Genomic DNA, 14,384 nt, shown 5'->3' on the forward strand with positions numbered 1-14,384 from the left:
ATACTGTACAAATACGAATATATGCAAAGTAGAATCCATGTTGATTTTCAGGATCGCGTGTTTGCACGATCGGTAGCCATGCAACCACGCAATACGCAATACGCTTGACACCGATCCAAAGCGATTTAAATTGACAATACGGGAGTAGTAGTACGCCAAGTATAAGCGTTCACGACAGTATCACGATCGTGCGCGATAGCGGGATACACGATACGACGTGACGTTTATGAGACCAATTTAAGAGAATTACCTCTTCTTCGTCTTCTTTCCTCCACTTGGTGAAAGAGACTCGAATTTATATCTCTCAACGAGGAAGGGAAACGAGGAGGGAGGAGGAGGGAAATCAATTCGATCCGATCCCATCGATGATTTTAACTTCTGTTCGTGTAATCGTCCGTACAATCGAAATAATAAATGAAATGCGCATTCGCGATATTCGGATAGACTTCACTTCCGCAAATTATCCCCCGGCACCGGCGTGATCGCTGCAAATCCATCCCGATAATGGCGTCGATTGTTCCCATTTAAACAGCAATCTGCATTAAAGTTCGGTGCGCGTTTCGATGCGAGGATTACGCCGTTTAAACCAGCGCCATCGTGAAATTACGAGGAAAAACGTTTCGAGCTTGTCTTACGTATCGCGTTCGGGGTACCTACCCCATTCTCGTATTATCCTCTCGTGAACGAATACGCTCTCGGGAACGAATGCTTCGCTAGACTAGGTAACATTGGAGAGAGAGAGGGTTATCCTGGAAACGAACACGTTCAAACATCCCATCGATGTGTTTCGTATACTTGTACAAAGCTCACGGAAGCATGGCTCGGGGATACGCGGTTTGCCGGAAACGCGCTTGTAACCCGACTCTCGAATTTCAGCTCTTGATTCTTTTATTCGATCCGAGCTCACGGGATGCTCCGGGAGTCTTTTTACCGACAGTCGTTTATACGGTCCTTGCCAATGTGTCGATCCTCGAAAGATAGACAGAGTTAAAAAAAAGGAGGGGGAGGGAGAAGAGGGGGTGTCGGTTGAATAAGGGAAGGAGGAACTTAACGTTACTTTAGTTTAGAACGTATTGTCGGGCAGGGGGTTGCGCGCACGAATATACGTAGTCGTGACTCGTGCTCTTTCGCTGAGTTGAAAGCAGGTAATAGGGGAGGGGATGGGTTACGGTGGTGTATCTGACTCGGGCTGTGGTGTGGATACGTGTATGAATATTTTACGAAAAATGCACGCTTCAAAGAACCCCTAGTCATCCCCTATTCACGGTTGCTCGAATTTGCAGTAGCACAACGATACCCATCGTTTTGAAACAAGTATTGTGCTCCACTCTCCTTGAGCGCTCTGCTTGTCCCCGATCCTGTTCGATGCACCACGTTTCCCATTCTTTCCAGCGAAGTTTGCACGAGGATTTAGATTTTTCTTCTTTTTCTTTTTTTTTCTTTTTTCTCTCTCTCTCTCTTTCTCTTTTCCTTCGAAGTTTCCACATATTATCCTCCCGTTGTTCCACGAATCGAGTTAACGTGTATTCTTACACGCAAGGGATACGGAACCGCATCACCGGGGGAGGAAGTTGTAAATGAAGATCGATAAACATTACCCGAAGACGTACGGGGGCCCATTCTTTCCCCGGGATGAGATAAAGTTTCCGGACTTTCGGTGCCGGTGCAAACTTCTAAACGTATAAACCGATAACAAAGCGATTCCTAAGAGGCGTTCCACGTTGTTTGCAGCAACGTACACCGCTAACTTTCCTTTCGAAACGAACTTCCCGCAGAGACGCGACTGAAATTTCTTCCATCGCGACCACCATCGAGAGAGAGAGAGAGAGAGAGAGAGTTCGCGATCGTTGATTACAGGATTAAACGGTTCGGTCAAACTCTCCTCGTTTATCATGAATTCTCTTTATCATGGAATCCTGTTCGAACAACCGTGAAACCTTGCGTTTTCCAACGGTGGGACCATTGCTAAATGACGTGAGATTTATTCGAACGCTCTCCTTCGATACGTCACACGACTTAATCGTAAATTGTCCCCTCCCTCCACCACACCGCAAAGTCTTTCAACGCCAGTCAGCCAGGACATTTATTTTCCCACCTTCTTCGCAGACCCATGATTTATGACCGCGGATCGGTTTCATCGATTTCTTTGATCGCGATCCCGCAATAACGAACTCTTTCCATTCCCCATTTACCCGACTCTCCCTCCCTCCCACCCTCCTCCCTCTTTCATTCGAACACGCTGGAAATGAGATTTCGCGAATCTTGAAACGAACTTGATATTCTCCACTCCATTCTTCCTGCTATTTCTACGTGCTTTGTTCCTCGTGTACATTTTCCTTCCATCTCTGTCTTTCAGTATACGAGGGCAAGAGTTGTATTCGAAGCACAATGTATTTTACGAGGAATCGTAAAATGATTATCTTTCGTTTTTGTTTAATACCTTTTGTTTCGAGCTTTTTCTAATCTTTTCGTATTTCTTTCTTCAAAGAGATCAAGTTCAAGCGTGAAGAAGTACACGTTTTAACATAGTCGAAAGATTATGCGCGCGAAGCAGTTAATTCCGTCCTCCAAAATATAAAGCTACTGCAATCCTGTTCAATCCTGGGGAGCCACGAAGGATTTTGCCTACGCCCCTATCTCGCCTCGGACATGTATCGCGTGATAAATCGTCCGACGTGCAATCCCTGCTGCCCGCGTTGGAGGAGCTGTGTCAGATAGCTGGTCGAGCAAACTCGTCACGAATAAGAGTGTCCACAAGCATCGCGCGGAAATCGCTCGTCGCTCGGTTTCGCTCGTGTTTCACCGGACTCTCGAGCCTGGTATATTCACATAGATGCTTGAGAAATAAGGTATTTGTCTCGAGACAAAAGAGGGAGGAGGGTGAAAAGGAGAAAAAAGAAAAGAGGAGGAATCGAGAAGCGCGATGAGATTGTGGAATCTGGTCATTCAACTCGCTAGAAGTCTGTTTTTTATTGATTATTATTATTATCATCCTCTTTCTTCGTTTCTCGCTTCGTTCGTTCGCGTGAAATCACAATGATACACATTTTCATGAATTTTTCGCTTTCAGTTGGAAAGATACTTTCGTCTCGTATCAAATCAGAATAGATATGAAAATGCGATAATTAAAGGGGAAAGAATATATGGAAAGAGAGAAGGGAAATATCGAAATCGTTGGAATAGCTTGCGTTGCTGAAATTCGACGCCGGTTGCCCGAACCGAGCCCTCGAGCTCCTCCTCGTTGCTTCGGCTTTTCCTTCTCAGCGAGAGCCAAAAATAAAACAAAAGCGGCGGCAACCGTTTCTGAGCTAAATGAGATTTTGATACAGCGATCGGATCGCTGCGGCTCGGCGCTGTGGCGTTTCGATAAAGAGGGGAGTGGACGGGTGGAGGAGGGGGTTGATTTATCGGAAATTAATATGCTACGCCGTCGAGGCCGAGCGAAAACACCTCGCCGCCACGTTTGGATCGCGATGAGGCAGAAGAAAAATACGGTAGGATTTAAAATAGATTTGCTAGTGGCGGGGATATTTTTTTCTTTCTTACGCGTCGACGTATCTGAGAAGAAGCGTACGTAACGAAGATAGGAGAGGGTTGAGGCGTATTAATGCCAGGAGGGGAATTCGAGCAATTCTCGAAGATGGAGGTATAGTGATGGACTCGAGGGACGGAAAGGCTTCTGAGCTACGGAGATAGAGAGTCCTGTGTTCTCCAAGAAGCGGCGCATCCCAGAACGAATTCGGGAAATGAGAGCAGAGCTCGCCTCGAGTGATCTTGACTTATGGTTTTGGGAACACTACAGGGATATTAAGATGACGTGGTTTCGTATCTTAATTGGATGAGTGTTGTCTGATGCATCTTGTCTTGTCCTTCTATAATTGAATGCGTGTCAGGTAAAGATCATCGGGTTTTCTTTCTTCTTTTTCTTCTTCTCGAAGAGAAGAACATTTTCTTCGTAAAGGAAACTTGTTTTCTACAGGGTTAAAAAAATTTCGAGGTTCGATAATGGTTAGCGGTAAACGCAATTACAGTTTGGCGGTTTGCAAATGGGTGGTAGGAAGTGGTCTAATGCATAAACGGTGTTCCATTTTAAGGAAGGGTTGATCGACGTGGATGTGTCCGTATCTCTAATGCAGCCCACGCGTTGTTAACCAACAATTAACAAATTTTCTTGGTTGGTTTCAGGTGGATTTCCATGGAATAACGACGCAACCATGATCAATATGAAGTTTTTTCGCGTCGTACTGGCCCTTTTAGGGGGTACGCACGTCCTCTGCGCCCAGCCATCCGCCTCGCCTACCGTGAAAAGTACCGGTGAGTACTTTTTTTTTTACGCCAACCCCTTCTCTTTAAATATCGATATCGAGGACTCGAAAGATAATGAAAAAAGTTTGGAAGGATCTTGCGGGCGCGTACACGTGAAAGGAAGCGTAAGTAAGGGGGGAACACTTAGCAATTATAACCGGGTCGTTCGAGTTTTATTCGGAAACCGGGTCAAACGTATACCACTTGCCAGACGTTACACTCTTCCGGGAGACATTATACAAGCGAAATAATCGAAATCAAGATCATCAACTCTTTAATGAAACTTTTATCCACACTCGTCGGGGAAATATGGGTCAAAGTATAACGAAAGACGAGAGAGGGCCGAGGAACGTCTCGCCAACTTTTCCACTTGAAATCTCTTCCACGAAAATCGTGGATTATATACAGGGACTTTCAACCCTGTCTCCTTTCGCTCGCGATACTTTCGTACCAGAAATCGGTTCGTTCCGCGATTAATTTCGAAAATGTATCCTCGGAAGTTGAAACATCGTTATCGAACGTAGTGATAGTAGTAGTAGTAGTTATTCTTTGATATTAAAAATCCACGCGTGGATGGCAAGTTCAATTTTATTCGAATGTTATAAAAATCGCAATTGGAGGGAAAAAAGAGGGAAGAAAAGAGAAAAAGGTAGAAAACCGATTGCATTAAAAAAAGAGAGAGAGTTAAAATCGATACGATTTTATCGATGGCGATACGTTGGCGCAAAACTCGCTAGAATTCTCAAAGGGTCGTGGAGGAACACGTTAGAACAAACTTGGTTGGATAGCGACGAAAGGAGAAGGAAGGAGGAAGCATCGGCTTTCTATGTAATTAACGACTATCCATCCTTCTCGTAATTATGAGGCTCAGGGAGGGCGTAATGAAATCTCTTGGAAACGAACGCGTCTGTCAAGAAGACTACCGGCTATGTATGTACATGTAACGATGTAATTATACATACGACTCGGTTTGACATTTCATTCGATTCATCGCCTGCATTCACTTTTTTCCTGACTTGATTCTAATTCTCCAGTTGACGAAGGAGCAGTGATTCGTGCTCAAACGCATCGAAAGAAATAACGAATATTCTCCACTATGAGTTTGCACGAAGTGTAGGTGTTGTACACAGATATGTGTAGCTCGCATTCGATCGTTTCGGGTGGAGAACGAGCCTACCGGCAGCAGGCCTTCCCTTTAAAAAGGGAATTTTGGTCGTTCGTGTTCGATCGCTTTTGAAAATTCGAGCGAGAAACCTGGATCGATACACCGCCTCCTTTTGTCCTCCCGATGTTTCCATTAATTTCCATTAAATATGCCATAATTGGCACGACTCTCGTAATCGTACGTATCTACGTTCCATGGAAATTTATTTCATCGGTAGCGTTTCATTCATACCAATTTCCAATTTCATCCCTGTCCTGTCCTGTATATTCAATTCGAGACGGTGGTGGTGAATCGATTTTTAGAATAATTCTCGCCCATGATACATGGAAATTACACGGGGATTGAAACTTCTTCTCGCGGCCCTTTGGCGCGGGGAAAAATGATTTCGCTTCGCTAAAGCGGCGATAATTTATCGCGCGATATTACCGTTCTAAACTGTGGAACCGTTTTCGCGAACGTTTTGCTCGTGATTCGAAGACGAAGGAGGAGAGAGGGAAAAGAAGAAAGTGGGTATTGGGAGTAGGATAAAAGGGATGGGATGGGAAATGCGATAAATTCTATTCCCATATTCGTCATCGCGAATTTAATGGACGAAATTCCACGATGTGTTTCGAGTTTCCGTTTCATTGAAAACCGATATCGATGCATGCTGTCTCGCGAACAGCTCTCCCCTCTGTTCTCCATCGCGTACCAACATCGACTTTCCGTTAAGGTCCTCTTGTGTCGTCTAGTTGTTCGAGTACCACTTGCGCCTTGATTACGTTCGAGCGGAAAAAGCCAATATCGCGATCGTTCTCGCGGTTTCTTTAGCCGGGGAATAAGCATTTTTTTCCCTCCCCAGAGTTAGTACGTTGCCTTTCTAGTTAAATCCCGCGTATATTTCTTTCTTTTTTCGCTGCTTCTATTTCCCTCGAAGACGAGGTATAAAAAAAAACGTATCTCGAAGTTTTTAAAAATCACGCTGCGATGCTGGATTTTTTTTTCTTTCTTTTTTTCCCAATTCGAAATCACGAGCACGTCTCTTCTTCTCCCCCCTCCCTCTCTCTCTTCCTCTCGTAATCATAATCTCTCGCCGTGAGAATAGAATCGATTCCAATACGGTTCATAAAGTAACCTCCATGGAGCCGCCGGGGTAAGATTATCAGATAGAAATGGTCGTTCAGAAATCGCGATTTCATGGTCGATTTATGAAAGCCATCGATGACAGGATCGCCAGATATTACCGTGAAAAATTTCTTTTTTCTCCCCCTGCTCACTGTTTCCATTCGAATCCTTCCATTCTTGGCCGCGATTATACGCGATGGCGTGTATAATGCGGTTCACGACCCCGATATTCACTCTGCGCGAAGAGGAGGGTAAAAGAGAGAGAGAGAGAGAGATAGAGAAGGGAGGGGGCTGCCTCCTTGCGGCAATCCGAGGATACGAGATAAAAACTAAGATTACTATGCAATGCAATCAGCGGCGTACCAGGGTTCTTTCAGATTAAAACACGGTCCAGGATTACAGGTTGAAACTATTGTTTTGCCAAGACTCTGTGCCGAGCCAGATTGTGTTGTGACCGCGTATCCGAACGCCCGGGCAAAAAGTTGGAGGTGTAACACGTTGCGCGAACAGAGAGGGAAGAGAGAGAGAGAGAGAGAGAGAGAGAGAGAGAGAGAGAGAGAGAGAGAGAGAGAGAGAGAGAGAGTCAGGGTCGAAGGAAAATTCGTCGCATCGTGCGTTTCGCAACACGTTCCCCTGTTTATTTCTGCGAACTCTACACCCGACCGTTTGAACTCCATCGAGAATTTGCATATTCGCTTGGATATTTTTACAAAGGTCGCGAAATTGTGGAAGGATCGTTGTCGCGGAACGACACGCTCGCCGCCACTTGTTGGAGCGATGATAATATTAGTTTTGCGGTTATTCGTGGTAGCGGTATTCGTGCCGTTGATAAAGCGAATTTATCTGAAGCTGTGGTTGCTGTGTTTCTTCTTTTCCTTTCCATTTTTTTTCCTTTTTTTCTTTTGGAACAAATTGACGTAAAATTCCTGACGTTTCGTCACTAGGTGAATTGTGGAAAATTAGATGAATTAGATGAATTGAATCGTATCGGTTTCTAGATGATCGAAGTTTTGCATTTTTTGAAAAACGTTTCTCGCGGTCGCGATCGATCGATTTCTACGAATAAGAATGCATTCTGCTTCAAAGATCGAAGCGTGAACACGAAACGGATCGAGACTATTCGTTAACTTTATCCAATTTTTCGGAAGAGGAGGACACTCGTCGGGAAAGAAAAGAACTTGGAAATTGCGGCTCGTCTTCTCCCCCTCCTCCGTTGGAATTGTATTCTAACCTGCCGCGTACCAGGTTCGAATTAATGGTTATTTTATTCATACGACGCGGTCTGCTTCCTTTTGCCTCCCCCCTCCCTGGCTGTATTTCGTAGTCCGATTGTCGGCGACAGAAATTCGTGATTAATCGTTTCGGTTCTTATCTGCGCGAAGCCCGATTCAAACGATGACGGAAAAAACCTTCGGTACTTTATTCCATTCAATTTTCGCTCCGGATTCATTCATTATCCTCCCCGCGAAACGCGTCGTAAATAACATTTTTCCTTTTGAAAGAAGTATATTAGCACGGGCAGCAAGAAGCATCATTAAGAACCGTTGGGTCATTTCGAAGTTTTAACGAATGATTCTCAAAACTCTCTTCCCCTCATTCCATCTTAAAAGTAGTTATCGCGATGAATAAACAGGAAGGAAAAATATCAGATCGTGGAAAGACGATTTCGAGAGAAACACCTCTTAACGTTTCTTGGTATACTCGATATTTCCCTGGAAAAATCTGTCGCGAAAAAAAATAAAAAAATAATAAAAAAAAAAAAAAAAAAAAACGGGATGTTAAGCGGCGATGAGCGAACGGTGAATCGTCGTAGTGGCGCGATCAAAGTCATTGTATTTTGATAACCCGTTAAACATAGGCGCAATTAATCGAGCAAGTTTGATAGGCGAGAGAAAAGGGAGGAGAGGGGAATCTAGTCAATGGGCAGATCGAGAGATGGCCAGGGGCAGGGTGTAGGCTAATGCATAAACAATGCGCCGTTTATCCACGCTGAGGACGCAAGCTCGATGAATAATAAACTACCCTACAGACACGTAGGATAGATAGACCCGGTTCTCGGCTTTATAGGGAATCGGCCTGGACCTTGGGTGGGAGGATTATCGACGAAAAAAGTGGCGCTGCTCGTGCAACCTCCCCACGGTCAGGGTGTGAATATTATTGCTTTCAAGATTTCGTCCCTCTGTATGCGCCATTTAAGCCACGCCGATAGTTATACCGTCGATAAATTCGACTTGGGTGCATGTACGCGCGAACAATTCTCCGCAATGATATAGAGAAGAAGATGAGAGAACGGGGGGGTCCGTTCGATATCGATCCAATGAATTTACGACCGTGCTTTACCGAATAATTCGTATTACGAAACGAACACAAGGTATTATAACGCGGAATAAATGGGAATAAAATTGATATTATACGCGAAAATATTATTCTCCGCACGACGAGGATCTTCTTTATTTCTCGGGATTGTTTACCGACCAGATGGTTGAACGGGATGCCGAGAAGAGATAAATTAACCGGAAAAGTGCATTTATTCGGATTCCAGGAACAGCTAACAGAGACTCGGTTTCCACGGTTTATCTCATTACGTTATCCTCGAACCGCGTAAGCAGCACCTCTTTCTTTTATCGGTTCCGACTCGTGCTCGTTACGTTTGCGATCGATGAGGAAGCACGAGTAGTGGGAGGCTTTATTAACATTTATTATCGTGGGCCACGTAATCGAACATCGTCGGGACGCCATATCGAGATCCGCGTTAAGCGAAACCAGAGTAACAACGGAGCCTCTCTTCTTCCAAGTTTCTTCCAAGTAAGGATCTGTTTTTTTTTCTTTTATTTTATTTCCCTTTTCTCCTCGCCCAACTCGAGTTCCCGCAACGAGTTGCAACAATTTTTCCACCCTTTCTTTTTCTTTCAAACGAAACGAATCCTTTATTCCCTCCCTTTCTCGTTACGGGAAAACAATTTACCTAAGGGGAGGGACGGTGGCGAAGCTCGGTTGCGGGATTACTCGGTTGACGGATCGTTTAGCTGTTTGAATTACCACCGACAAATATTTGCCAAGTTTTATAGAATTCATTATTCGAGGCGAGAGGAGAGCCGGTTGGGGAGGGGTTGAACGGGGTTTAATTGTGTAAAACCGGGCGAATTACCGGGGAATAAGTCGTGGCGGGACGCGGATAATTAAAACTACGCCCCGAATCGAGGCTACACGAGGAATACGGTTATAAATTTTCGGCAATTCTAATTCACCGACTCCTTCGTTTCTATTAACATATTCCGTGGTTCGCCGTAATCGTTTTGTTGCTGCAAAGAGGAGAGGGGGAGGGAATTACGGGCGCGTACGTTGGAAAAATTTAGCGGCACGCCATCCCCTTTTCTCAACCCCCTTTCCCGATCTTGCGCGCGGAACAACAATTTCAATTCGCTCGGGTCGCACGCGCGTGTAAAAACCGCGCGCACGCTTAATTTCGCCCGGGTGTCGCGCGCTCTCCATTCCCACCTCCACCTCTCGAGCGAAATCGCGCATCCGATGCACGTAACGCGCACTCCATCAGCGTGCCTCTGTGGCTAAGTCCGCGTTAGCTGGCCACCCACTCTCCCCTCCCCTGGAGGGGGCAAAAAGGGACGCGACTCGGGCGAGACTCGGGTGATTATCGCGTTCACGGTCGAAACAATTCTGATTGCAATTTATTCCCGTTTCTCGCGTTTTCGCGTTAAATAAATGGAGGAGGGGCCGGGATGAGATTAAGGGAAGAATTTATATTCACGGTGTATACGTATATTTATATATATATATATACTTGGATGTTTGAAAGATGCGAACAACGGTCGGATCGTTATCGAGAGTTTCGTAGTAACAAAGAGAATTTTGTAGGAAGAATGGAACGCGGTTGATAGAGAGAAAGAGAGAGGCACAATCGTTAGAGAAGGTTTCCCGAGGAGCCGTATTGTTCTCCGGTTGTTCTTCCGTAGGATGTAGGAATTTATCCTGGCAAAATTCTCGTTGGCGAAACGTTAAACGTTACGGTATATATATACCATGGTAATTAGTGTATGCAAGATTAATTAATCGCGAAAGGCAGAGGTAGTATCTCGCGGGAGGCGAAGATTGCCCGCCCCGACAAACGCGTGGCGGCCACCAGAGATAACAGGCCAATTAAACATTAACGGCGCAACTGGCGAACGAAATATGGTGGTGGGCGCCCGTCTCGTTGTTTAATTCGATTGAAAGTTGTGGGGAAACACGCGTGTGCCCCGCGCGTGTACGTGCGCGCGGAACTAGCGCGCGAAGACAGACTTAACGCGTTTAAGCCAAATTAGATAAAGCGGGGAAGCGTATGGATCAGCGCGAGGAAAGTTCGCAAATGCGACAGCGAAACTAGGCTGAAACTGTGTGTGCGAAGGAAGAGGGGGGAGGAGGAGGAGGAGGAATAAGAATGCTCGGTGGATCGTGGCGCGCGAAACGCCGAGGGAAAAAGGATTAAAAGGCGGAAGTGGAAATGGAGAAAAGGGATGGAGGAAGTGGAAGGGATGGAAAGGGTTTTCTTTAACCCGATAAAACGTGATCCTCGCTTTATCAAGTTAACGTAATCCACTTATTTTCAACCAGGAACGAGGTGGGCCGTGAAGAGGGTCGTGGATGAAGAACGGTGGTGGAATAGCGAGTGTGGGAGGCGAGATTATGCAGGTGTGAGACCCGCGGCGGGAAATACTGCCTTTTAAATTAATTTCAACGGACGTTCGTCGTTGTCGTCGACGTCGTCGTCGTCGTCGTCGTCGTCGTATATACAGTAGCGACGAGCTGTTTGTCCCTTAACCGTGTAATTCCGCCTACCACCCTCTTTCACCACCCCTCTCGTCAACCTCTCTCTCTCTCTCTCTTGCTCGTCGCCTCTCTAAACTCTCTACCCTCTCCCTCCCCCACGCTTCGTTTATATCGCATCCCGTCGGTTGGACCGGTTCCAATTGCGAATTGAACCGTTCGTAACTGTTGAACGTGAATTATGGCGTTTATTTATTCTCCCCTGTCCCTCGTGCCATTCCCCGTTGGCTGTCCTGTTCGCAGCCATCCATCCTACTACGCCCCCGAAATCAGTGCCTCGCGAACGATGCCCCGATCGTGTGTATATGTGTATGTGTGTGTGTATGTGTAACGATTTCCCTTGATTATAATCGAATCGGTCAATGGAGGATCGTTTGAAAACGAATGTATATATTACGGACCACCGATTGAAAATGATAGAAAATAACTAATTATTTTTAACGCCCGCCCATACGTTACACACACACACACCACGAGATTAGAATCGTCGACGGACATATACGTTCCGCTACCGTTTTCGCACTTCCTTCAATTTCCCGTCGAACGTGTCGCTTTGACTTCGTCGCTTTAACGTACGTGACGCGAAACGAAACGAAAATCGTGAAACGATATCGACGAAAGGGGCAGGAGGAAGAGAGAGAAATAACAACGTGGACGATGGAAAACGTCCACGATCCTCGTCGTGTCGTCGCGCCGTCGCTATTATCATTCCCTATCGGAGGATCGCAAAGTTTCGGACGGTGTCCGAGTAGTTTGTGAATACCGCGAGAAACACACAGAGGCCGAGTGAAGGATCGTCGAGATGCGAAGCGGAGGGAGGATGGTGGCAGCGTTTATCAACCCTCTGACAATCTCGCGCACAGACGCGGCATCCCTCCCTTCCCTTCGACTCGTTCTCGTTTCTGTACGCGAAACGAACGTACGTACGTACGGCGTTATAACTTAAACAACTCCTTTGAGTATTCGTGTATTCGGATACCAGATATTACTTTTATACACGTGATACCGCGTCAGGTTCCTCGAGACAAAGAATATATACGAGGTTGCGGAAAGATACTGGCTGTTGTTGGACGAAGGGGAGGGGGTGGCTTCAATTTCATAGGAATGGCAGTAATTTTCCACTTCTCTCCTCCCCTTCCTCGCTTCCCGTTTCATCCCTATCTTGGATAACTCGTCACCCTCCCCGACTTTCTTTTTTCTCTCTTTCCTTTTTCCTTTCTATTAATTTCCCGCTTCACTAAACCTCGCGGACTTTCCATCGCGGAAAGGGTTAAATGGTGAACTTTGCGAGAGAACCGAGTTTTTTTTTTTTTTGCAAAGTTCCACCGCTTTGAACGCGAATCTTCTGCCTTTTCGCGTTTAGGAAATATCTTTTTATCTAGAAGAGTTCTTAAAATTCTCCACGGTCCGCTGGAATCTCGTTTCTCTTTCTCTCTCTCGAAGTTGAAGTTTTGAAACGCGTTTCGAAAAAGAAGAAAAATGGAGTAGTCGCAAAATGGAGTAGCGCGTGTCACGGTGTATTATCGTCGGTATTATGAATCGGCCGACTCACCGATTCATCGTGCGATGATTTGTGATGGAAATTAATTCATGGTAAAACGGCTAATAAAATTTCCCCGCGGAGATTTCACGTTTTACGAGGCGGAACCGCGACGAGAGACATGACTGATCGCGGCCGGGGGTGTCATTTTATCAATGCATAGCAAGACGGAAGGACGTTGACTAATGATATTGCCGCACCAACTTATTTGTTATCGAAATTGCCTATTACTTACACTATTGGACGATATGTCTGCCGTCTCCTCGCTATCGGCCCCGGCCTATGGGAAGCGTCAACTTCTCTCTCTCCAACTCGGGGCTCTCCTATCGATTATTGCGCCCGATATCTGTCGTCCGTGGTTGAAAATGATTTGGTTCCCGTTACAATCTATAAATTGAGTCGGAGTCGTCGTGGATCTCGTAAAAAGTACGCGAAAAAAAGCCTCTTAATTGGATCCTTTGGCGGAGATGGAAATTTTCCGCGAAACGCTCGTGGTATTCGCGGAGACGAGATAATGGGTTGTACGTACATCTCGACGTTGTATCTCTGGAATTCGCTCCTCCCTCCTCCCTGTCTCTTCGAAACCGCACAATTACACGCAAGATAATATAATGCGGGAGAGGAAGAAAGAAAGGGAGAGGAAGAAAAGGAGAAGAGAATAGTAGCGCGTTACGATTATTTTTAATCGGCTTTGGAAAAGATGCAAAATCATCGTGGATGATAATTCGATCGCAGCATCGATTGACGAACGATTAATCATCGAACTCGAAGATAAATATCTTTCGTTAAGGACAAATTTATAATACGCGCTTATCGCTCCACGATACGATATTAATAATCGGACGAATACAACGATGCGCAAAAGATTAATTATCGTTGCTCGAAAATTCATTTTTTTCCTTCCTTCTTTTTTCCTTTTTTCTTTTCTATACAACAAGATACGACGAAACGGAAAAATTACGTGTTTCGAATCCGAAAGATAGAATCCGCGGATAATCTCTAGATTTATGTACAACGTATCGGAGATACGAATCATCTGATGATTAATTCGATCGTTTGTTTCGTGTCACGTACACGCTTGTGCATAAATATGCTCACGGTCAAACACAAGTTCGGTTTAATTGAAAGGCGAAACGCGTGTCCCGGGCTTGGAAGATATTAATTAGCTTTCAGAGTTAATCGCGTTCTCCATGATGCTTGGCCGCGGTCGAATCTATGCGTTTTCACACGCGCCGGTGTAATATCTGTGGCACCCCCTCGATCGATGGGGTAGGTCGATAACCTCGGCCCCTCTCGGGGTTAAATCATCGAGCGGGGTTACCCTCGATAATCTTCTCTCGCGATCCCGCGTGGAAGGTGAAGGCGAGGGAACGAAATCTTGAGTTCTCGGATGGAATCGATCGACGCCCGAGAGAATCGGGAAAGTACTTTCGGTAATTATTATTGCGC

At 45.6% G+C, this 14,384-nt stretch overlaps 2 protein-coding genes across 8 annotated transcripts in view; one reads left to right on the top strand and one right to left on the bottom strand.

Moving 5' to 3' along the window:
• The window catches only part of LOC410438 (neuroendocrine convertase 1), a 116,871-nt gene that overhangs the window by 101,442 nt on the left and 1,045 nt on the right, over positions 1-14,384 (bottom strand). Inside the window, exon 1 of one of the 2 annotated variants that reach the window (XM_026444731.1) lies at positions 13,171-13,189. The exons of the other annotated variant lie outside the window; for it this stretch is intronic. The gene's annotated coding sequence lies outside the window, so the exon portion shown is untranslated. Of the gene's footprint in view, positions 1-13,170; positions 13,190-14,384 lie in introns of those variants that run through there. 2 annotated transcript variants of the gene reach the window in all.
• LOC410439 (basement membrane-specific heparan sulfate proteoglycan core protein) overlaps positions 1-14,384 on the top strand; it is a 144,745-nt gene that overhangs the window by 8,112 nt on the left and 122,249 nt on the right. For all 6 annotated transcript variants that reach the window (XM_026444737.1, XM_016915917.2, XM_006560411.3 and 3 more), the window contains exon 2: positions 4,186-4,314. In XM_026444737.1, the coding sequence (XP_026300522.1) occupies positions 4,215-4,314 (100 nt within the window). In that variant the 5' untranslated portion in view covers positions 4,186-4,214. The remainder of the gene's footprint in view (positions 1-4,185; positions 4,315-14,384) is intronic.

Source organism: Apis mellifera, linkage group LG13 (assembly GCF_003254395.2).
Source record: "Apis mellifera strain DH4 linkage group LG13, Amel_HAv3.1, whole genome shotgun sequence".
Lineage (NCBI taxonomy): Eukaryota > Metazoa > Arthropoda > Insecta > Hymenoptera > Apidae > Apis > Apis mellifera.